General features: G+C 38.9%; 1 protein-coding gene across 2 annotated transcripts; it reads right to left on the bottom strand.

The window, feature by feature from the left end:
* Positions 1–24,507, bottom strand: vps53 (VPS53 subunit of GARP complex). 2 transcript variants are annotated; one of them, XM_030151840.1, is made up of 22 exons: positions 24,377–24,507; positions 23,887–23,967; positions 22,616–22,665; positions 22,446–22,512; positions 18,557–18,643; positions 17,880–17,995; positions 17,161–17,280; positions 13,260–13,338; positions 13,007–13,150; positions 12,397–12,539; positions 11,790–11,931; positions 11,149–11,247; positions 10,887–10,981; positions 9,591–9,833; positions 7,793–7,940; positions 7,560–7,642; positions 7,402–7,480; positions 6,953–7,101; positions 6,797–6,866; positions 5,834–5,971; positions 1,839–1,943; positions 1–734 (listed from the first exon to the last, which is right to left on the bottom strand). In XM_030151840.1, exons 1-22 carry the CDS (start codon positions 24,461–24,463, stop codon positions 564–566), a joined length of 2,496 nt encoding a protein of 831 aa, XP_030007700.1. In that variant the 5' UTR covers positions 24,464–24,507; the 3' UTR covers positions 1–563. The 2 variants fall into 2 exon arrangements, with proteins under 2 accessions (XP_030007700.1, XP_030007701.1); XM_030151841.1 differs by having other exon boundaries at positions 11,149–11,244.
* Between the last annotated feature and the right edge of the window lie 951 nt (positions 24,508–25,458).

Raw genomic sequence — 25,458 nt, 5'->3', positions numbered from 1 at the left:
TGACGCATGTCCACTTTTAATTAATGGCAGAGATTCACACACATTTCAACCCAATTCCCCCAACTACAAATGAAGATGACTGACGAAAGCCATTGCTACCCTTGAAATACACGGTATTCAGGAAACTTTAATTAAAATCAGGCTTCCTGTAATCATCCTGGATTAGACATGTCCCAGGGAGGCAGCCAGTGGAGTAGATCTACGTTAACAGCACAACATTTGTTCTTACAAGTGGAAGTATGCTGCACAACAATGCATCAGTGTTAAAAAGTTCTGACATTAGTGTCATGAAAATAAAGTCAGGGAATCTCAGAAGTAAATGACATACAGTATGTACCAACAGGAAGTAGCAGTTGAGGAAGTTTCTTCATATAATCGAGCGCAGCCTGGGTTCATTCATTCAACCGTCAGTCAGAAAACTCAGTCGACTTTTTGCTCTTTCATTAATTCTCCATGACAACCAAATGGAGAATAACAGAGTGTTTGAGATGAATAACTGCAGGACAGGTAAAGACAACCTGGCCTTGCAGACTGTTTGAAGTATGAGTAGCCACTGTGTCTGTTTACAGTCTCTTCTTGATAAGTTTCTCCAGTTTGCGGATGCGGGAGGACTCTTGCTCAGGAGTGGGAGCGCTGAAGGACAGAGAGGGTCCGCCATCAGCCCCTGAAGGGGGAGTGGGTAGCCTCTGTCTGAAGAGCTCCAGCATGCTGCTCTGTTCACTACGCTTCAAACCCTGCACATCCACACACAGGTACACACACACACAGGGGGACAACACAGCATTAATATACTTTACACTTAATATGTACAATATCTGCTTAAATGAGTCAAAATGAAAACGGGATAATCAGGGGCCTGTATCACAAACCGAGTCCAACAGAGGCAGGGTCTCTTTGTTAACAGGCTCAACATTCAGTCATCACAACAAGTGGCATCACAAAGGTATTTATCAAGTTCTTCTGTCAACTCAAACCTTGTTACTGTGGTTATGAGTGTGTTGACATGAAACAGGTTATCAATCACAAACACTGACAGGTTGAGATCAGATGCACGTCTCATAAAAACAACAAACTATAAGTCTAAACAGAGAAAAGGGGTTTATAGATGTAATAATATGTTATAAACAACACTGCCACTGCAACGAAAAACCAAGACGGAATGAGATGGTACACTGTCAGAGTGTGTGTGTTATAATTACAACTATTTATTCAGTTAAATTAATGGGTTCTTATGGTGTGTAAGAAAGTTTGAGTCTTACACACCGTAATTAATTCAAAGCATAAAGCAGACACAATGGTAAATATATTTTCAACAAGTCAAGTGCTTTAGTATTTTAATAACTGTTTTCAGATTATATATATTGGGCCATGGCACAAAGCAGTCAACGTGAAGGCCGAAGGGTTTGGATGGTCTATATAACTCTTTCCGTCCTTGTAGACCTTCTGTCCACACAGTTCACCCCAACCACCCTGATTTTTTCCTTTTTATTCTCTCACCAAGGCCTGTAAGATCAAGGAGAACTGATTCATCAGCAGAGGTAAGTAAGTGGTGCTTTTCGATATTTTGATCTGCGATCTTGAACCTAACCTGCTCTAGAACAGGTTTGGTTTGTCGCGTACGTTACCTCATCTCCTGGTAAGACATAAACTGCCTATGTGACACAGAAAATCCTGAGCTGAACCAGAAGATACCTCACTAACTACTTCATCCAGCACGTTGATACAGACCCCAAGAATGTGTTGATTCCCTGCACCAATTTTTACAGCACATGCAAAACAGAATTATGGGAAAACATGAAACTGGATGAGAGCCAAAAAAAAAAAAACAGTTCACAGACCTTCATGTCCAGAATCTTCTGGAAGGTCTCAGGGTTACCATCAGCCAGGAGCTTGATGTAGTTATCAACAAACACCACCGGTGGTTCATGTGGGGCCATCACCACCTGCAGAAGAAAGGAGGTTAATGTTGGTTTCCACCCCTCCTCCCCCTTTTCCTGTGAACCAGCATGGCACGACCCAAGAGATCTTTAAATGATCCCACATGGGGTGGCTATGGCCCAATGAGGGAAAGGGGGACTGCATCTGACAGAACCAAGCAGCTCTAGCTGCAAACAAAGTGGAGACTATGGAACTATATTTAGGAGCCCACTCCTCACTCTTTTTTTCCTTTTACACACCAATTACTCCATGCATGAGTGGGCAAGAATTAGCTTCACCGGTAATTATTTTGGTGGTATAATGAGTCTGGGCAAAAATCAGCATTAGTCAAGAGCAGGCAGAAAACGTTTAATGGGGCACAAGTCTTGTGGATTGGATTCTCTCTCTTTTTTCCAACAATAGAGTCTGGGTGGAAAACGTGGATCAGATAGCAGTTCTTGCAGCCGCTACAAAGCAGGCAGACGAACACATGGCTGACAGACCTCCACCACCCATTTCATGCTGATGCACACACACAGGGACTGTCTCTTAAAATGTTTCTCCTTTCCTTCCTTTCAAATAAGACTCAATCGTTCCTTTCATGTTGTAATACTCTGTGTTTTGCTCAGGGTACAGAAATTTATGAGAAGGTGAGCACGGACAGAGTGTGTGTGGTGGATTCAGGAGCATGAAAAGCAGGCATGAAAGGCTCAGGATTGTGTGGAATTCTTTGCTTTCTTACCAGCCCTGCTGACTGAGTGATTTACTTAGCAACTGTCCTGGAGCCAGGCCAAGGGAAGGCCTGTAGGGACCTTGTAAAAAAGGAAAAGGAAGGGGGGAGAGGGACTTTAAGAATGAAAAAAGGGCATAAACAGGGAAAGAGAGGAGAAAAAAAAGAAAGAGTAACAGAGTGGGAGGGTGGGTAAGGGAGGCAATCCAGGCTGAACAAGGGTGGGGAAGGGGGTTGCCTTTTAAATGCTCCCCAGAAAAGACCTTCAGAGGTGGGAGAAAGATGGAGCTATGGTGGGCTGGGCTGGGAAAGCGTGGAAAACAGCCACGTCACACAGGCATCGTATCGGCCAGGCCCGGCAGACAGAAAGACAGAATCCTATGTAATTTGAACAGAACTGTGCCCTGGCTTACATGAGATACAGCCCACATTTATTCATCCTCAACACTTAAATGGGATAATCTGACAAGTATATAGACAGAAATAAAAAGGAATGGATCTTACATGTGTGGAAATGCAAGAAAAGTCACTATTTTCTTGTCAGAACAGACCATTAATTTCTAACTTGTACCTTTTTAGGAACATCCACTTAATTTTCGTGAACTGTAAAAAGAGCTGATTTAAGAATTAAGTGGGTAGACGACAGAGATCTGAACATTTTACAAGAGTATGAACAGACACTTTTCTTAATGCACTACTTCGCCCTCTGGACTTTTAATACAATACCTCCTGGGAATTAATCAAAACATTCAAAAACACTGACTCTCATTCAGAGAAGTTATACCGAGCTTAATTATTTGGAGAGTTAAAAAAATCCTGAAGTTAGTTACTTGCTAAAATCTAAAGAGCTTTGAAAAGCGTAGAAATGTTTCTTACTGGAGCTCGGGCAGATTTGATTTCAAGTCACTGCATTACAGAGTGTAATTTAAAACCATTGTTGAGGCTAGGTAGAGGAATTCTTGTATTGACCTTCTCAGGGGTTGTCTTTCAGACGCTTCAGTCTCAGCCTAAGGTGGAAGCAATTAACTATGAGGAACCTTGATGTTGCATAAATTCGATGGTGAAAACACAGCCGCACAAAAGACTTTCTTTACTTACATGAGCTTTCTCTTTCATGCCCAGAGAAGAATTCTTTGTATGCATCTTCAAAAATTTCCTCATACAAGGTGAACCGTAGAATATATTTTTTAAACCTTGGTGTAAGTACAGGAAAAATGCTATGCTTTGTTGTCTTCTGCAGCATTTTTTTTTAAAAACAATTTTGTTAGGACTAGATGTTTTTGTTATGTGTACCTCTGGGAAGTGTTTTCAATAAATTGTTTGTCATGATGTTTTTATCCTTTCATACCTCTAGTGTTGGATTTCTAGTTGCAACAATGATTACGCTGTCTTCTGTTGTCACAGTAATGCATGTGAATTACTCATAGGCCTTGATGCAGTGTCAGCTGTATCTGTGAGAGTTCTTAAGAAGCTATATAGATCACATTCCAGCTGAAGGGGCCCACTGGCAGTTAACCTCAAAAGAAGCAGACAGCAGTGGGCTGATCTAAATGCATTCTCTATCTTTATAAAGTGAAAGCTTCTGTAATGTGTGGTGGATTCATATATTCCAAGTAACAAAGAAAAGTCTTAAATACCAAAGGCTATTCCGGAGCAGGGTTCCTTCTAATAGAAAACAGTCAAAAGGGGCAATCAAACATAAAACGCTCAGCACAGTTTGCCTGGCTATCGATGTCTGAAGGCAGAAAATCCGAGTGAAGTCAAGGTCCACATCTCAAATATAATACCGTAAGGCGTCTGCCGCTGATCTTAACATTGAAGGAAGGTGTGGCGCAGTACGATTAGAGCAGGTCAAACTGGCTGATAAACAAGACAGTCCAGCTATGATGAATTCAGGAAGGAAAGAAGGTCTTCTGGGAGTTAAGGACAAAGGACGAATCAAAGGACAGCTGGACATCCACTGCGTGTGTCTCAGTGTGTGTACACATTTCTCTATACTCAGGGGACAGTTAATTAGGGTGGAGTTAATTCTTTGGCAGCCACATACCAGTGTCCTCTAGGGTCTCAAAAGGTAATTCTAGGGCATGGCTGACTGGATGGATCCTGTGTTTGCTTTGGGCAGTGAAAACAACATCCAACACACACACTGTTATACAGCATGAGTGTGTGTGAGTTTTCGTGAGTAGATGCATGGTTGCATGCATTTGCTTATTTACTTACTCACACCTTTCCATTGGCTCAAGGTCAACCACATGCTGTGTAAGTAAGTGAGTGTGTGTGTGTGTGTGTGTGTGTGTCTCTTATTGGCCAGTCTCACTCATTAAACCAGTAGTGTTCGCACTGTGCTCCCATTCGCTCCCTACCTCTTGTGAGGTGGGTTAGTTTATGGAAACATGCTCATAAAGTGCTATAGTGGGGTTAAAGACACAATTAAAGGGTTATTCTGCCGAAAATAAACTCTAAGTAGATAATCTGCTCAACTTACTCAAGACAAACATCTTAACAGTGGCTCGCCAGTCAAACCACAAACACTCAGTGGAGAAATGTTTTGTTCACTCTATTGTTTCTCCTTACGATGGAGCCTCAATCAGTGGAAAAAGCAGTTAGCTGCAGGTTGTGCCAAGCTTTTCTTGGTCCAGCATTAGCATTCACACTGAAGTTCATGCTTAACTGGGGATGTCAGAGTTTCAATGTTACTTCTGTTAAATGGCAATCACGAGATAAAGAGAGCCCCCTGAGATAGACTTAACATAAAAGTTTTTATCTAAGGTTCCAAGCCTTTAAAGGTCACAAACTGAAGCCCTGGTTGTAAAAGTGGCCGGCACAAATTTAACCACACAAGTTAAATGTCATAAAATCTGAAGTATTCTATAAAAACAGACTGACTGTGATAATGTGTTTAGCTTAAAGTATTTTATATTTAGAAACGTTTAGAAATTAACTCAAGTGCGTAGTTAAAAATCATGGGTTAAAGATACAAGCTCAGTCCGAGTTTACATGTGATAGGTAAACTGTTTACAAAAATCTCTGCTTGCTTTGGGAGTGTTTTATGCTTTTTCCAACATTTAATCTAAGTAAGGCAAGCTCAGCACAAGTGCAATGCATTTGTCACAATTTACACATTCCCATCCACAGCGATTGTTTGCACTGAGGCTTAGTTTATGTCAGTTTAGTGGCCCTCCTTACCTTGAGAATCATCTCGGCTCTGGTCATGCCTTTCACCACTATCTTAGTGTAGCTGGCCGGTGCTTTGCGAAGCACCTGCGAACCTATTGAAGGCAGATCCAGCAAGACTGTCTTCAGAGAGTGAGTGTCCAAGAGGAGCTGATGGATACAAAAAAAAAAAACAAAGAACTGCAAAACACTGAGTGCATTTTATTAATGCCACCTTGTATCATTATACAAGGGCCGTTCAATAAGTTCACGGCCTCACCCAGAACAGAACAACACAGACTGATAATTTATATTTTATTTTTCAACATAATCTCCATTTACAGCAATGCACTTGGTCCATCGATGTTCAAGCATCACTATCCCATCACGAAAGAATGTAACATCCTGTATTATAACAACCAGTATTTCTGGGTGAGGCCATGAACTTATTGAACAGCCCTCATAGAAGATTATGGTATAGAAAACTATGTAATACATTAAAAAACTGCTGAAACACATATGATTCCACACCGAGCAAGCAATGCATAGTATTTCTGACTCACTTATAATGAAATAACACACACTGTAGTGGAAAAACTTTTTTGAACACCCATGCATTTGTGACATATTTCATTAAGAATTACTCTTAAGTCACTGAACTCCACCAAGTATTGTGCCATTGTTGAAACCCACATGCTCCCTTCTGTACATGTACAGTTCCATTGAGGTCAAAACTGGATGTTTCAGTAAAACAATGAACACATTCAGGGCATGACATGCTGAAACTGTCAAGAATTTAGTTATTTAGTCAATTTTTCTTAACAATAAACAAAAAAAATAATTTGCATTTGTTTGTCTCTGTCTAATGCAGTGACACCTTTTGAATCACAAAAAATATATTTCATGATCATTTTAAGGGTGTCTGAAAACTTTTTTTTTTCCCACCACTGTATGTGTAAATGTAAAATGTACTTAAGCATTTGTACTAAAACTTACTTGTTCAGCTCCCACCATGCTGATAGGTTTACATCTAAACAGGTGGTTGATAAATTTGGGGATAAAGGAGCTACAGAAAGAGAAACAAACATATTAGTATCGCAAATCTTTGCTTTTTTCCTCGCGGATTGTGCGAAAGTGTGTGTTTGACTGTACTTTGTGAACTTGATGCAGAATTGTGTGAAGTATTTGCGTGTTGAGGCCAGATTGTCTCTGATGATCGGCACATTCTGCTTGATGTGCATGATGATGGACGTAACATAAGGACTCTGGTCTCCCACGTGCTCTACGCTCTGCCACGGCATCTGGAAGGCAGAGATAAGAGATGGAGGAAATCTTTAGCATCAGAAGCTGAACAGAGAATAAAGTGTATGGTTTCTGCCGATAATTTAACTTAATCACCAAAAATACCTCACAGTTTTAATCTAGAGATTTATTTTGATCATTTTCTGCAGAAAGAGGCTTGCATTTTTTATATCCTGGAGGAAGATCTTGTAGTGTGTAATGGCACCATGTAAATATAGTGTATAATATATGTATATAACTATAATATAAATGATAACTTGATAAAATCACAGTTTCACTATTGCATAAATGTGACCAACCTTGCTCATAGCAGTGAGAGCGGGATCACAGGCAGCATCGAGATCTTGAACAAGCAGTTGGATACTGTTTGAGATTACACTGAAAAACAGGAGAGTAATTAAATGAAACAATTAAAAAAGTGCAGGCTCTTATTTACAAATGAAATATTGTTGCTTACGTGCTGAATGTATCCATCTCCCCAGTCAAATTAATTCTCTCCACAAGGACTTTATCTACTTTCTCCTTGAGCTTCTCCTCCAGCTACAACACAAATAAACATGTGAACACCCAAGAAACACTAAAAAAGCTTAATAATTGTAGAAATGTGTACAGCAACAGAAAAAGGGCTCTGGTTGTACTATAAGTCATCAGTATATGTGCATCTCTGTGTGTTTATTTGCAGGTACATGCCTGTTGTGTGGTAGCCAGGCAGTACTCAGCAGTACTGAGGATGCTGCAGATCAGGCAGAGCTCGTCGACGGTGAACTTTGCTGCTTCTGAGCCTTCCTTTTCCTTCAGCAGACTGCTGATGGTAAGACCCCCACTGTTACTACTAGACCTGCAGATGGGATAAAATAGATAAAAACAGAAAGAGGGGGAGAAGGACGGATTGCATAAATACAGGTACAATGAGAAGAAAAGTCATGAAATGTCGCTTTATGAATCTAATACAGAAAAGGTAGTATTTCAAAATAATGACGATAAAAAGCCAGTTTTGTTGATAACAAGTACATATAAAAACAACAGACATTGGAAAACAATCAAGAAACAATTATTCCAATAACAGAAGTCACTCTATTGAATATCTATAGAAAATCACAGGTGGTCACATAATTATTTCCAAAGCAGCATTTAAGAAAACTGTTTGTGCTACATGTATGTTTTTAGACCATAGGTGAAAAAAAATCATGTTTATAAACTTAGACACAACAGGCCTAACTGCAAGCAGACGTACGTAAAGGGATGCTGTGCCGACAAGGCTTCGACGGCAACCCAGTCATTAATAAACGTCATAACAGAGACATGTGGGTAAAACCACAACATAGCTCAAGCTCTTTTCCAGGGCCCCTTTCAAAACCTCCCAAAACCAATTCACAGCATATTGAACAAGCGTGTGTGCATGTGTCTGTAAGTACACACACTTCCAGAGCATCCGAGTGCATGTTTAAATGAGTGTTTGTATACAGCTTTGAATATGGCATATATTACACAGTGAATGCACACAAGTGTGCAATTAGCATGCATGCATATCTGAGACCGAAACAGAGCATGCCTTAGAGTGTGTGTGTGTGTGTGTGTGTGTGTGTGCACGTCAATGCCAGCAGTGCGTTCTAATGTGGCCAGTGAGCTAGATATGTTTTTGCTGGTGGCGTATTATGGTTTTTTTGCCACAACATAACCAACTCCAGATCCTTCAAGTATGCTAATCCAATCCTTCAAACACGGCGAGGGTTGAGGATGTTATGTTTCAAACTACTTCTAATCAGCACCATCATCATACAAGAATAATGAAACAAGGGTGTAGCGTGTTTGTTTATGAAATAATTCCAAAATAATAAGTGTTGCCCAGTGCCCAATTTTTGTTTTCAAAAATGAATTAACTGTAATTAACAACACGCTAACAGCTAGTTAAAGATGATGATGATGACGATGATGAACAATCATTTTTGTATAAATTTTTCTAAAAAAGCTCAGAACCCATATTTCTTACCATCAGCCCTTTCTTAAATATACATATTTCTGGAGAAAAACAAATTTATACACCAGGCATGTATTTAAATTGCTCTCTGAAATAATAATTTGAATAAAGCCACCACCCACAACTTGTGGGAAAATGTACTGACGTATCTGAGCAATTTTACCAGTCACTTCAAATCAAGCACATTTGTTTGGGCCAAGCATCTAGAAGTATCTTCCATGTTGGTTTCAGTGTCCTCCCACATTCAACCATTTAAGTAAAGTATATGTTTAAAGCAAGATGAAATCAGTGATGGACATTTTATTAGTGCTGACTTGGCATTGTGTATATTACAGCAACACTTATTTGATATTTTCTTGTAGTTTTAGTGTTTTGAAACACATATTAATTCAGTGACAAAGTTTACCTAAGATAAGTTTAGATAGAGTTTACCTAATAGGAAGCATCCGTACAAGGCATATGTAATGAACACATTTTTGAATAATATGACTGAAACGGAATCAGTCTTACTTAGGCAGGTTGCCAGAGAGGATCTTCCAGGCGTACTCCCTCAGGAATTTCTGGAAGATGGTTGTGAGGGCGATCATAGGCTCTCCAGTGCTCAGCTGGGAGCACTGCACCATACACTTCTTGTAATAGACGAAGAGGTCAGCGCAGCTGGGCAGGACTGCTCCGCCCTCTTCTGTACCCGCCTTGGGTGGGCCTTGCGTTCGAAAGTCAGCTACAAACCGGTCAATCAGCTCTCCCAGGTTCCTGCAGATGCACAAGTACACACAGACATACACAGAGACACACACACACACACACACACACAGGTGGTTGGATTAAGGCCACATGAAAGAAATTGAATGAATCAAGTCAAAACCTCTAAACATTAAAAACATATGATTACATCAATCTTTCAATAAACAAAGGGATGAAATAACAGGCAGAGAGACAGATCCAGAAGGTTAAATTGGAGAAAAACATTACAAGCATATCAAAGTCCTCAGCACTATAGTCAGCAGGCCCACAGTCAGTTGGTGTGGCCCAGTTCTACTGAATCTTGGAACTAGCTAAGAACCAAACAAGCAGGCCACTGTTCTCTCCTGCTATGTCCCACTAGGGACACACTGATCTGGCCATTGCCTGTTTCAAGAACTGAAATGAGGTTGCAGAAGGATAATAGGTCAGTGCTGTTTCCTTGGACAGACAAATAGCAATTATTGCTCGAAAAAACAAGGGGCAGGGGCTGCGTGCAAAACGCAAAAACTATGTTCAGTTTCAGGAGCAATCGGTATTGGTGGGGGAGGGGATGGACTGATGGAAGAAAAGGAGGAGGTGAGAGGAGAAGAGGAAGAAAACAGAGACAATCAGATTGGATGGAACCAGGGGGAAAATGAAAAGATTAGAAACAACACATTAAGTACAATAAAAGTGGAATAAAAATGACGCACAGATAAAAGAGGAGACTGGGTAAGAGAAAGGAGAAATACAAAGTAGTGGGAATGAAAATAGGCAATTCTGCTGTAGCAGCACTTTCAACCCCTCTTGCTTTCTTTCAGCGTCTGTGGTCTTGTTGCTAATGGGAAACATTTCTGCCACAGTGGAGACAGAGGTATGTACAGGAACAAGAGATGGAAAGACAATGTCAAAGGCATGAAAGAGGAGAAGGAGATGGAGGTGGGGATGAGACTGATTAATGAGTGATGGAAAAAAGACCTGCTCCTGATTCTGGATCTGTGTACCATGACCCTATTGGATCTGTGTTTACATGTATATACAATACCTACTCATCTATCTACTGTATGTGTGTAAGTTACTCACTTGTCTTGAGATTCTATGTAGACATAGAGATGAGGTTCAAAGCACTTGGATACAATGCCATGGAAAGGGTTGTCTGGAGCTTTGGGCTTCCTGGGCTGAAAGAGAAATGAAATATTTGTTGAAATTCAAACATATCCTTGTATTTCAACAAACAAAGGTTAACATAAGACTATGAAAAGAATCACTTTTCAAAGTGCTGTGGGAAATGCTCAATTGCCAAAAATAAATACTGAACATTCCAGACCGGTGTGGGTCTACTCACCTTGGCCAGATCTTCATCCTTCTCTGTGACCACATCCTCACCCGGTTCATCCTCCAGAAAGGGGTTCGTGGGGTCTAAAGGGCTCTCTGGTCTTTTCTGCTGTACACACATAGAAACAACTTAATAATACAAGTACTGTGTGATCAATTCATGAGCATGGTGACCAACACACAAACAGCATCTAGTTCTAAGAGATGCTCAGGAAACAGAAGTTTTCCCCTGTATGACAAACTTGAGTTTTTGTCACATTTTGGTAACATTTACATAGAGCATTTTTGCAAGTATCTACTGAAACTACACACCAAATGATAAGACTCCACTTGACCTGATCCCTGATTTGATTACAGAACTCAATAGCCATGGGTGTAAACAGAAGTGAAAACAAAAGGACCTCTGTATCACCTAAATATCCACACGCCTCAAACTCGGCCTAGTTGTGCCCAACAAAGCTAATTGTGCATTTCGTGATCTATCCTTCCTTGGTTTACATCCAAATCTACCCAACGACATGCCCTGGATGAACATGTAGGCTACGGCTGAGACCACATTATAAAATACTTTATGATTCTAGGTTTGATTTCGCGGGTTGAGCCTACTTGTGTTGCTGGACGTTCAGTGTGATTTGTGAGTGTATGTCTTACTCCAGGTGCATCAGTCAAGGTGCATCCTGTGAAGCGTTTGGCCAACAGACCCTCGAAGTTTGTCGTCCTCTGAATAGCGAACAGAAGCAGCTTCACCTCAATCTCCTTTGCACGAGTTCTCATAACTTTGGCCAGCTCCGTCCTTTCAAACATACAAACATATGCACACATAAAAATACAGCTCGAGCATATTACCTGTAATTTCAACATCCCAAAATACTCCCAATGTTTCTTGTTAATACATAATTGTGTTCATCTGCTAGATCTCCTATTACGATAGTAGTATGATTACTGCCACATGTTTTTTTATTGATAATTGCAGCTGGGAGCAACACACAAATTGCACCCACTCCTTTAGTCTCTTGTGTAGACTGGAGAGTGTTGACATTCGGTCACTGCTCATGTAGGCCACCTACGTCAATTGAACACAAACTTAAAGCAAATCACAGACCAACGCCAGGCATGCCATATTACTGTGGTACAATTCAGAATACAGGAAACGCCCACAATCAGTGTTGGATTTCTGGATGAATTCGCAACCTGAAGCTAATGAGCAAAGTTGGCTTTTACTATTATATACAGTTCAATACAGCGTGTTATACTTTACCTTGTGATGTGACAAAATTCCACAGCAATACGCTCTGTCATGCACCACTCCTCAGGAAACATGCGTCCATATTTCTCCTCATAGTCTACCAGCTGCCGCTTGATCCAGGCGTACCGGCGATCGATCTTGTCCAACCAAGCAACCTGAGCAACAAAGCGGGTAATGAACAATGAACGTAGGGGTTCATTAGAGTTACAACAGAGGTTACCCTTGGAGTCAACCTCCCTGGCCTTTGGTGACAGAAAACATGAAGAAAGGAAGCAGCTATTGATTAGCTTTTTGTCACATTTCCTGAAAGTAATTTCTACTCTTATAAATATGTGATTTCATGGAACGCAGTAAAAAAAACAAAATACAACACAGCCCCCCACCCACCCCCATCCTTAATATCTGTCTAGTTACAAAGCATAACTGGCAGATGAAACCTGATATCAAGAACTGTGTCTAAACTGACAAAACCATTTTAGTGCTTGGATAAACTATTTTTTATATCTTTAACCTAAAGCCATCTTTTTTTAATTAAGCACTCATTAATTATGTCCTGCTTAATAAAATCTGACAGAAGAGCAAAGTGGCACCATTTATCTTATTATTTCTAATTCTTACTTACATCTTGGTTTTCCTGGAAAAGTACCAGATACTCTGAGAGGTGCTGTCTGATGAACTTTTTGATGATCTCCTGTTTGATGCGTGGGTCCAACACGTTTGCCACCAGACAGGCATCTCTTAGTACATTACTGGGACCACCAGGTCTCTGAGGGAAGAGATTGTTACAGAGGTCACATTAGTTAGAAAGGATATTATATTTAGTGTGTCAAGACAAAAAAAAAAAAACATTCCCCATTCCACTGTAACATATATACCTTGGAGCCTTGAGAGGGAAAGGCTTCTTCAAAATCTGCCAAGATCTGAGTTCCCAGCTCACTTTGTGCTGCTTTTACTCTAGACAGGAGGAAAAAAACAATGACACTGAACAAAAAGCCAATAATCATTGAAATATTAATAAAAACATCTTAAAACCTTCATTGCAACAAATGACAAGAGATGGAATCTTTTGTGATTCCCGTCCTCTGATTTATGCACCGCAAACCTTTTATTTTTGTCAAAATTTGTGGTGTTCTCATCCTTTCAGTGAACCTGATTATACCAGCTTCTAAAGCAAAAGTTGGCTGGTAAAAATTAAAACCTCCTCTGTGTTTATGTTGCAGTGTCAGTCTAAAAAAACCATTACACGATCAACTTAACACAGACTCAACTATGTATTTATGTCAATGAATCTGCTGCTCTTATAGCATCCACAAAAATATACTATATACAAAAAGCCTTTTCATGCTGAGGTCTAAGGCTATCGGAGGCTGTATGAATTGAAAGCATCCAGGCCAGGTCCAGGACAAGGACAGCCCCCAAGGCTAACAGAGTGCAGACGGACAGTACCACAGGGCCATGCCAACTGAACTGGCAGCCTTAAATTTATGTACCTGCTGCCAGCTGCATACCTGGCTATTCATCTTGTGGCAGTGTGAGAGTCTAACTGTGGCTCAAAGACAATATTTTTAAAAACACATCAACCACACCTTCTACATCCTCTCATACTCTGACATGTTGATGTAGTATTCTTTCAAGAAACCTCTGTAACAGCTTTATTTGACCAGGCTGGCAGCAGTCACCATGGCTGTCTGTTCCTGCATTTTGTCCTGTCATGTTCAGTCCAATGTCTGTGCTAAACACAGAAGATAACTGTTTTTTTAGCTAACACTAACAGCCATGGCATGGGAACACAGGAGAATTAAGCATTAAAAAAAACAGTGTCAAACTCAGTCAAAGGTGACAGTGGACTTCATTCAGTGAAGTTCACATTACTGGAGCGACAAAAGGCAAATTTCTTTCAGTTCATTTAAATAGTAATGACAGCATTGGAGAAATGTCAGTTGGAAGCTGTGAAAAGCTCCAATATCCCTTTAGCCTATGACATTATTAAACAGATTTAAGTGGAACCAGATTTCATTTAAGAACCAATGAACCAAAAAAAAAAAAAAAAAATCAGCCTTTTTTAAGCCTATACACCTATCCAATAACACGTAACTGTGTCAGATTCATGGAAACAAGCCGCTTATTTGATGATAATTTTTTTAGCTACGTTACAAAGTGAAAACTACCTCACTGCTACAAATATTGGTATCATTTCCATCTGGTTTACTTCAAAAACATTAAAAACATGGGGTAGTCCTTGTATGATCTTTTATCCTGTCTCTTCATCAGCTGTCACCTACATTAGTCTGATCTATTTCTTTTCTGTGCATCTGTCTCTTGTCTGTTAAAGCTATATGTGCTAGTGTTGAGCTGGCTGCTGTTAGAGACTCCAAACATTTCATGCTGACAAGCCCTGATACTTTCTATTAACTGTTTGTGTACAGCTGTCTGCCCTGCCTTCATAGCTTTTCCTACCCCATGCCGGTACTATTGTCTGTTTCTCTTGCAGACTCACTTCTTCCACACAGCTGTTATTCTGTAGGAACGCCTCCTGCCATACCTCAGTCAAAACAACACAGAAGGTCATCTTTTTTTATTTTCTTGGATCAGCACCATTTTGAACTTGACCATGAATTTGGCCAATGTATTAAATTAAATTCTGATTTTCCTGTAACATGTTTGTAAAATTGTAATTTAATCTGTCAGGGTCGTGGGAAACACGAGTTTAACTTTGAGAATGGGTGTGTTTCTGTGGTTAAATAAATAAATATTAAGGGTTGTTTTGCATGAGACTGTCCTTAGCACTCAAACTCTCACAGTAGGTAGGTTTCATCCAAATGTCTTGCATATTTTAAGCAAATTTTCATAAAACCTGCAAAAGTCCCACTTATAACATTTGGATTGAGAAAGTGAGGGAAACCTATTAGATGGAGCAAATTACTGATGTACTTACATATATTGTAATTCAGGGAGAACTATTCACAAAGAAATGGAGTCCCATGATTAACCTTTTAATACGATAAGAATTCAGAAGTGGTCATATACATGTATACTGTTTTTGTTTTTGTTTTTTTTGTCTCTTTATAGAGTCATTCATGTTTCATTTTTGACTAACTGTAATCAGTATCTACTGGAGATATCCATTTTTTTTTCATATACTGTATGCCATATGGGGATGTTTGATTAGATATGTTTATGTATGTAAAATGTCTTATATATTTGTATGAGCAAAACTAAATAAAAATTAAGTAAAAAAAAAAAAAGAAAAACCTGCCAAAGAAAGCGCACACTTACGTGCATTTCTTTCCACTGCTGTGGTGTGAATATTAAGAGCTGGTTCTTTATAAGCACCATCACCATGGTCTAAAAATGTACCCGTTAGATGTAGTATGACTGTAGAGATGACAGACATAATGGGTATTTTGACAAAAACCTGCAGCTGACTGCAGCTTTTGCACCCAAAACCTAACCACCAATCTGAATCACATAATCTTTCCTCAAACTCTTCAATGGTTTGTCTCTGTCTTTAATATGTCTGTCTGCAGATCTTCATACTTCGTGGTTTTTCTTTCTCCCATATAATATGGCAATTCTGCTTTATTACCCCGCACCCCGAAGTGGAGGCAAGGGGTATTGTTTGTGGCTCAGTTTGTTTGTTTGTTTGTTAACACTTTAACAGCAAAACTATTGGTTTGAATTCATACCAAATTGGGTTTACAGATTGCAAGTGATCCAGAATAGATCTGATTAAAGTTTGGGAAAAGTAGGTCAAAGTTCAAATTTTTTATGGATTTTTAAAATATTTTTTCTTGTCCCATTTACTTATAATGGGCGAAATTTCAAATGTCCATAAAAACATCAATTTTGTTTCAATTTACTTCAAACGTGGCACATATACAGAGGCATTTGATATGCTGACATCACCACATGCATAGACATAACATCAGCTGGATCAATGCCAAAATAAGCTAAAATACGTGCGAGGGGTGGAGTTTGTTGTGCCTGGCACCACTTTATCGTGTGTTAATTCAGTTAATTCCATGCAAGCACACAACGGTTATGACGATTCGATGAACATTCTTTCGATGCACTATTCACCTTGTACTGATGCACAAGCTTTCTGCCTTTCCCAAAAAAGTTCTGTGCAAAATTTCAAGTGTTTCTGGCATTTCCAAGCGAGTTTTTCAATCTAGATGGAAATGCACCTACAGATCACCCAATTCACTACATTAGTCTGCCAAATCAATTGTATATCAATTCATGTTATAGACAATATGATGAGTTGCAAACTCAAATTTCAATAAGTAATCCCAAGTGTATACTGTGTTTCAAACGCAGACTTAAACTGACACAGACAAACACACCCTAAGAAAACTAAAGCCCCAAGCGGTTACAATGGACGAACTGCAGGCATAATAGGACTCTATTCAGTGTGTTTCCTTCCTGCATGTTCCTGTGTGTGTATGTGTGAATGTGCATAAACAGGATGTGACTCGCAATACACCACGTACTGTAAGCAGTTTTCCAGCAGACTAACAGTGGAATATTTCAGCAAAAGGGAGAGATCACACTCTGAATAGACTACTGGAAATGACTTGCTTTAACATCAAAAAGGGGAGCTCAAGTAAGGCATTAAACCCCCAGATGCTGAAAAGATTTGGGAGGGCAGAACTTAAAAGGCAGTCTTGGACAGACCCATGAAGATATGGTATGCAAGCAAAATGCACCATTAACGGAGGACGGTTTTATGTCATTTTATATATGTGCATGTATTAGTGAGAGCATACTCATTACCTTTCAGACAGCTGTCTGATCTGGGGTATGCCCATGTACTTGTGAAAATGTTCAAGCACGTTCACTACACCCTGTAGCAGGTTAGCCACTTCCCCGTACTGCCTCTTTCTGGTCATGGCCCTGGACAAGACACATTCAAAACATAAGAATTAGATCAATTTTCATATTTTACTGAATCATCCACCTATTCTAGCTCAGGAGGGTTTAACATGTAAACAAATTACAAGCACAAAATCAGTGATAATAAAAACCAAACTGCACTTAACAATCAGAGGGTAAGTGGAAAAGAGGGATACAGATGTTAGAAATTCAGACGATTAAAGGGAAAATGTGTTAGCTGTTCATCAAGGCATGTAGATAATTATGTTTTAAACCGAGTATCAAATTTCAATTTTTTTGGCCATCTAAATTAATATGTGGGCTGTAATTAAAAAAAAAAAAAAAAACACCCAATTTTCTGTTTTTTTTTTTTTTTTTTCAATGATCAATCATGAAACACTTTGCTGTGTGCATTTGATGGTTGGAATGTTTTTAATGTAATTTTACACACAACTCTGATGCTCTGAAAACTATAACTATTAATCTCATAATGTTAATGTCTATCTATTTAATACCATTTGCTCTGATCTTGCCTTCGACAGATGCAAAAATAATATCTACATGAACAAACTTGAGGGAAACTGTGTATGTCTTTGTACATTAACCATCATTGTACCCACTCTAAAGAATCCACACCCCCTGCCAACATATGCAGGTGATTGAGAGTGGTGATGGATGTAGTGAGGTGGCGCTTGGCGTGGTCTAATTGCTTTATGTCCCTTGTGATCTCCTTGACCTGTGAAGGAAAGAGAACAAGACAGAGACATTAGTCAAATGACACAGGAGCAATGACAGAATGTTTGTGGAAAAACAACCCCAAGAAAAAAAACAGATGAGGTGAAAAATGCACTGTGGAGAGAAAGTCAAAAGCAAGAAAAGGTGAACAAGTGTGAGAGAGAATAACAGTGGACTGGTGGACGGAGCCATAGGACAAAGGGAAATAAAGTGGGATGAATGGCACACCCAGTGGTTTGAAAAATAATTGCTCTGACATGCCTCTTGAGGGAGGGGTCTGCTTGCCAGGCTCCCCCCTTCACCCTTTACCCATCAAGCCTACTGGCCTTCCTTTGACACTCACCAGCACACACACACAAACACACACACTCCACAGCGAGGAGCAGACGAACACATGGAAGGTGCATTATCCTGTGCTTTAAATAACTCTCCCAACTGTCCTGTGTTTAACACAAGGGGAATACAGACCACATCTCCTCTGTTCTGGGGTCATATCCTTGATAAGCTTCAGACAAGTTGCTTTTGTGTGTGCGTTTGTGTGTGTGTATTCATGCGTATGTACCATTTGTTCAGATTTTTCTGCTTTATCCTTGATGTCTTTGATTTTGCCAAAGAGCTGCTGAATGGCTATCTGGGCCTCCTCCAGCGCCTGCACAAAGCAAAGAGAGAAGACATGCAGAGAAGACACATTTTTAATTAATACACAAGTGTGTGTTTAACACTTTTCAATCAAGAGTGTGATCGCACAGTTTAGGCAAAAAAAAAAAAAAAAAGGTAGGTCAAGGACTTCCAAGGCCAAAGCGTGGCCTGAATCAGGCTTGATCATTTTAGTGCACTGAACAGAGACAGCTCTGCCTCCCTTTTTTCTGTTAGGTCTTTGAATGCAACAGGGCTATAAGATGTAGACAGTCTGCAGGAGGAATACAAAAACAGTTTTAGTAGTTGTAATGGCAAAAAACAAAGGTTGAATAAAGTCCACATATTTTTCAGCAGAGAACATGAAAACTTTGCTGCAGCAGATAAGACTTCTATTTATTGAATTTCCCTTTTTATTTCTTTCTAGGCCTTGAAATAAGCTAGAAAATGGGTTTCCAGATTCAAACTAATTAGACGTCTAATTGACAGGCTATGTAGATGTGATACATTGATACGACTTCAGTTCACATGAAAGCCTTAAGGCTAAGCTCTGTGTAAAGGCTGTCACTATAAAAGCAAAGATCATTAGTAGTTTTAACGATCTATAAAGCCAGACCTGATTAGATAACATTCGACAGTTACAACTCTAAGATTGCTGAAGTGTTATTCTAATATTTCCTCATTATTTGACATGACAGCTGGCCTTTGATGGTCCTAAACTGAGATTTGCTGTGACATCTGATGCCAGAGTAATTGGTTTCACTTGGCCCAGTGCTCTGAGTGGCAGCGCTGCAGACACAGACAGACTTTTTGACTCTCTCTTTCACTCTCACACACAAACACACATGCAATGCTAACAGCTGGCACCAGCCGTGCAAAGAATTTACCACTTTTACAAGCACCTCGAAGAAACAAGTGGACAGCAAACACACAAAGAACTTCTGCGCACACACACAAACATAAACGCAACGATAAAGAGAACTGCTTAGTGACAGATACATTATCCACACAGAGACATACTGACAGGCTTACACGCTTTTAATTAGCGTAAATAAGATCCAACTAACTTCTGACTCATACAGATATTTGCATGGAAATTGACTTGCTAAACTGGAAAAATGAGGGCAGGTTATGGGACCATTCTTTGATCTGATAATCATGAGGAAGGGAGTGCCACAGAATCTTTAAAAAGCTTCCCTGGAGGAGATGTAGAGCAAACAAAGTGCATACAGAAGAGGCCCTAACTCCAGTGCCGCAATTGTCGCTCCTGCAGACTCAGCTGAGTCAATCTGGCTTGCTTCCTAGTGCTCATTTCCTGTATTTAGCCTTGAGGAAAGTATAGAGAGACCACTGCCCAGCAGGCGCCTCCATGCCCAAGATGTTATCTTCTTTCACACAAACATGAACACACACACATACCAGTGTATTTCTATTACAGGCATTAAGTAGCACATGTTCCATGGCATAAATAGGCTGTATTAAGTAGTTTAGTGAAAGAAAGACCAGATTCTTTCAAGGCTTTGACAGACTTTGGATGTTCTCATGAAGGCGCATTTCACCTTTACCTCTCACATTTTGGATTTCCAAGTGAAGGTACATTAAATAGTGTTCCTAAGTTACAGCAAAACATAATACATCCAAAGAATTCACACAACTACTTTAAAAGTTGATACCTGGTTCCAATTAAATATTTCATGTAAACTTCTTTTTCAGAGAATCACTTTTATTGAGGACTTTTGCTTAACAGAAAACAAAAATGACAAAGAATATGATTTGGAGAGAATGAATTTGTGAGGGCTAAAAGAAAATATTATAAGAAGCAATGATAACTGTATTAAAATTGTAATATCGTCTCATTGCATAATTGTGTAAGTCATATTTTTGGCCAAATTGTGATATCTGCGCAACTTCACTCTCCTAACACAACTGCTTCATTTGGCATCATTGGCCATGACCTGAAAAAAATATGACTTAGGCAAATATGCTATGAGGCTAATGGTATATTGTTCTCTTTCAGTGCAGTTCTGTAAAATTAAGCAACACATTGGTACATATGGGTAAAACCATCAGATTTAATTGGCTATATAACGGTTCATAGCAGAAAGAATTTGAAAAATAGCCCAGATTTGGGTAAAAAAGGCAAAAAATACAAAAAGGAAAAAGTTGTAAAGAGACAAAAGAAAAAAAAGATGTTGATTAGATGGTGCAAGACAAGAGTTTGGAGAAGATGAAAGCATGGAAACTGAAACAAGCTGTGAATTGCTTTTACTGAGATGAAAGTAAATATTTGCATTGAGTGGAATCTATAAGAAGACCACCTGACACTTCTTTAAACCACTCACACACTGAAGAAAAAAAGCATTTGTGTGTTCCACTGAGCACGTAAACCACTGTGGCAAAAGCTGAGCCGCAATAAATTAAGAGGAATGTGAATGGCAGGAAGTAATTGATGTCAAATGTTTGACTTTACTGATGAGCTTCTCTCCTCATACATGAATTTCAATTAAAAAGTTTTCTGGTCCTTCATTGTCAAAGAAAACAAAAAAGAATCATGAGGATCATAATGAGGATAACAACAATAAATACAATGTCACTCAGTTGTATTAACCAACTATATTAAGACAAGGGTCCTTTGATCTTGTCTTACAACTGAAACAAATACAAAATATGTTCAAGATTTTTCAAATAGGTAACGTAACTGCTGTGCTGAAGTGATTACCGGGAGCTTTGATAAATTATACCACAGAGTGCATACAACAAATTCAATGCAACACTGGCAAGAGAGCAAATATCCTACTACTATACCACAGCTTTGACCAAGCACAAATATCAGCCACTGGAGACCGACCAATTCGTGTCAGCGTATTATTACAAGTTGACTCCTAACAGAAAAATGACTGAAGGGAAATAATTCCCCACACTTTCTATACTTACTCTCTGCACCTATTAGGCACTCTCTATCCTTCTCCATAAATGCTACCATCTATGGTTTCAACCTGTGGATTACATTTAGCTCAGTGATGGCGTTCAGTCAGCAGCAGGAAGAACTAAACTGCTGATCCTGTTGGTTTTATTCTATTGCTCTTTATGTCTAAATTGCCATTTTGAAACAAACACCTCTCCATCTTTCCATCTGCAAAAAGGACTTTCCCTCTGGAAATGTTGGAATAGTTCTGTGGGGTTGGAAAAACAAACTGAAATTATTGTGTGTGACTGTATAATGTTATTGGTCTGGAGGGGATTTGGAGCGTTTCCGCTACTAAACAGTAGCTAACTGGGAAACATGGGGCCACCAGGCCAGACACCCTGACGACAACGCACACCTAATTGTGTCAACCAGTCAGAACACACACAGCTTTCTCATCAGGTGTCATGTTCCCTTTAAACCACAAGTTCTTGACAGAGCAAGAACCTGGATTGAATCAGCAGGGGCTGTTCTTTTCCGTCATGTAGCCACAAGAAAGGGCAAAGACTCAAAAGCCTGGGTTTAAAAGAAATCTAAGTATTTACATACAGGAATCTATTTCCCAGACATGTTTTCCGTAAAGAGGGGCAGTTTGAGCACTTGGGATGGATCTGAGTCATCCTGTCCTTTTCCATGGAAGCAGTGTGGAGAGAGGAAAGAGCGGGCGAGGGGAAGGAACATGTTTTTCTGGGTTGGGAGCAAAAATTGGCACTACTCTAACTGCAGCAAAAGGATGCTAGTTTGAACACTATAACTGATGATTATACTGATAATTATACAGTATAACGTGCACCAAACACTCTACGAGATGCCTGCAATAGCTTTCTTTACAACCTGCAGCTCAGCTCACCTGTCTGCCATCCTGGCCCACATTAGTCTGTCCTCTCACTACAGTCCTGATGTTGTCATCCAGGCGGCTGGAAAAAGCAAACATTAACAACACTTGGTCACATTATGGGTTAAAGTACAGTGAAAAAAAAAAAAAAAAAAAGGATCATTATATTATTTGTATCTACTCACCGAATCTTAAGGCGAATCTTGTTTACCACATCATCGATATTAGCCAGAGACTGGAGAGAAATAAAAAACATTTTTAAAAAAATCAGAAAATCATCAAATATACTGATGTGAATAAAAATCACAATATTTTGACCTGAGGGATTGAATGATGCTGTAACTGTCTCTAGTCTAGTTTGTTAATTTATTACACACAAAACTTAATTAAGTGAAAATGTACAACAAGGGCTCTTTTGGCTGTATATACAAAGTGCAAACTACAGGGTTACACTGACCCCTTATGGAGACAGAGTACATGTGCACGTACACATGTACAGTATGTTATATAAAATTACTGAAATGTGTACAATTTATTAAATGAAAATGCAATACATTTTTGATTCCACATACTAAACACGAATATACATCTACATATCAGTATATATGTTATTTGTTTGAGACACATATAGAAACCATATACTTTACACATAGTCATCTGTGCCAAACAATATGTGGAAAAATATATACACCTTTGCACATGCTGTTAATATGCAAAGTGTGCGATGTTTTTATATCTATGAAAAACAAACAAACAAACAAACAAAAACAATTATCAGTAATACCATTAACAGAATTTTTGCTATCTGAAAATTTAAATAAATAAATAAACACATCCAAATCCCAAATCTGTCCTGTATTTTGTTTAAAATTACTTTTTATTTTTACCAAATATTGCACACGGACATCCTTGCAAGCGCTGCTTCTGTGTTTTTTGCTACTGTTGATGTTCAAGATGCATATGTGCTATATGATGTATAGTTAGCACTTCTAAATCATGTTTTGCCTTGAGATTATTTTGCCAGAAAAATAAATCAGTTAAAACTGGGAATTACCCAAACTAGTAGGGCAAAAAGGTTCACTTTTTTGGCCATAAAGTGTTGTCTTTGTCCAAACAAAATTCATAGCATGTCAACTCAGTGTCACAATTTAGCTCTTCAGGTATATCTGTAAAGTATTTCACAGATACACACACTTCCACTAAATAATTAAAATGAGTATTTGTATAAAAAGCATTTTGGCCACAGATCACAGTAGTAAAAGCATAGGTAATATATAAGATTAATAATGTAGATTGCATAATTTCCTGCTGCTGAGACTAAATGTCATCAGTTGGGTCACCTTATAAAATAAAAAAAAAAATACTAAAACTCAAAAAGATGCAGTTCATTTGTGTCAGTGCTACCTGTAACATGAGGGAGCTCTACAATGTGTGTTAGTTTAGCTGCATACAGTACCTGCTCGGTGGGGAACAGTGTGTTGATGTACTCCACAGCATTGAAGTCTGCTCTGTCCAATGGATCCTGGCTAGGGAAAACCTTGCACAGAAAAGACAGCTGCCGGTTAACGAGCTCCTCGGGAAATTACGGCTTTCAATAAATATGATTTAGGACGATGGCAACCAAACAAGGATAGCTTTAAACGTTTATGTGCAACTACGAATAACGTTGCTAGCAATTACTGACATTACTGGAGTGTCTCTGCAAATATGACATTGCAAACAAGTACAGCTTTTTGATTACGTTACGTTAAGTCAGTTGAAGTTAATGGTAGGGTTTTCTTCTATTGAGGTTATATGAAAAACTTAATCAATGACATAATGGTCGTAACACAGCGGTATCATATCCAGTGATTTGGTTTAGCAAGCTAAAGCTAAACAAACAACTGACAGTCTGTTAGCAACAATAACATCTAAAAAGACCGACGTTAATGTTGTCAATTGTCTACCTGCTCAATGGCAAGTTGCACCTCAGGAGTGAGATGCAAAATCGCCTCTAAATCCTCTGCAAATTCAAATTCTTCCTCCTCCATCATTGTCAAAACAAAACCAGAAACCTCTCGACCATTCCACTTCCTGGTGAGAGGAATTCTGGGAGAGGCGGTGACGTACGACGGCAAGAGATTTACGTGCCGTCGGAAATCTTAACTTCAAGTATGATTCAGAGTCCTGCTCAACTTTACTCTATTGGACACTTGGACAGCTTCACAAATCTGAGACAATATACATTTTGCGTTTATTTCATATAGATTTAAGAAAAGTCATTGTTTACAAAATTAATTTATTGTGATTTCTTAATTTTGCGGATAAATTGCTCTGGCTTGAAAGGTTAGATACAAAAAATGCTGGTGGAAGTCTAAATGATTCACATATAGCTCTCTAAACAGGACATTATAAAAACCCTGAAGGTTCTATAAAACTGCATATTCTTTGTGATTTAAAAAAAATAATAAATAAAGTCTTTCTATTAAATATGTCCATTCTCAAAGTGTAAAATTCTAATATTAAATGATCCAGGTGAATCTTGATGTTGTCCTGGATAATATGATGTATGACACCCAATCCTGATTGATACTATAGAAGAGGAAAAACTGAATAAAATAAGTAAAGCACGGGTCAAACACGACAACTGTCCTGGGTCTGTGAGGGTTAGTCAAAGACTTTTTAGCTGATTTTACTCCCATCACCCTTTTCTTAAAAAACAACTTTTCCCAATTTCGAGGTTCTGGGTTTACTTTACTGTCATTTGTATGCTGTACATTAAATGAAAAATATATCCAGGACTATGACCAAATAAGTCTGCTAAAATTGAATAAATAACAATACTATAATAAAACAATAATAATACAATCACCTTTCACACCTTGGAAAGGACACTATTTATGGATTCTACTGGATAATAGGAAAGATGAAATCCCTCTTAATAACATTCATATTTTGGGGAATTTTTATACGCATATATCAAAAATATTGGAAGATGAAGACCTTTGAGACCTACACTTTGCATATTTCACCATGACTTTCAGAGAAT

The sequence above is a fragment of the Sphaeramia orbicularis genome, chromosome 13 (assembly GCF_902148855.1).
Source record: "Sphaeramia orbicularis chromosome 13, fSphaOr1.1, whole genome shotgun sequence".
NCBI lineage: Eukaryota > Metazoa > Chordata > Actinopteri > Kurtiformes > Apogonidae > Sphaeramia > Sphaeramia orbicularis.
This window is presented reverse-complemented; position numbering and strand designations above follow the sequence as displayed.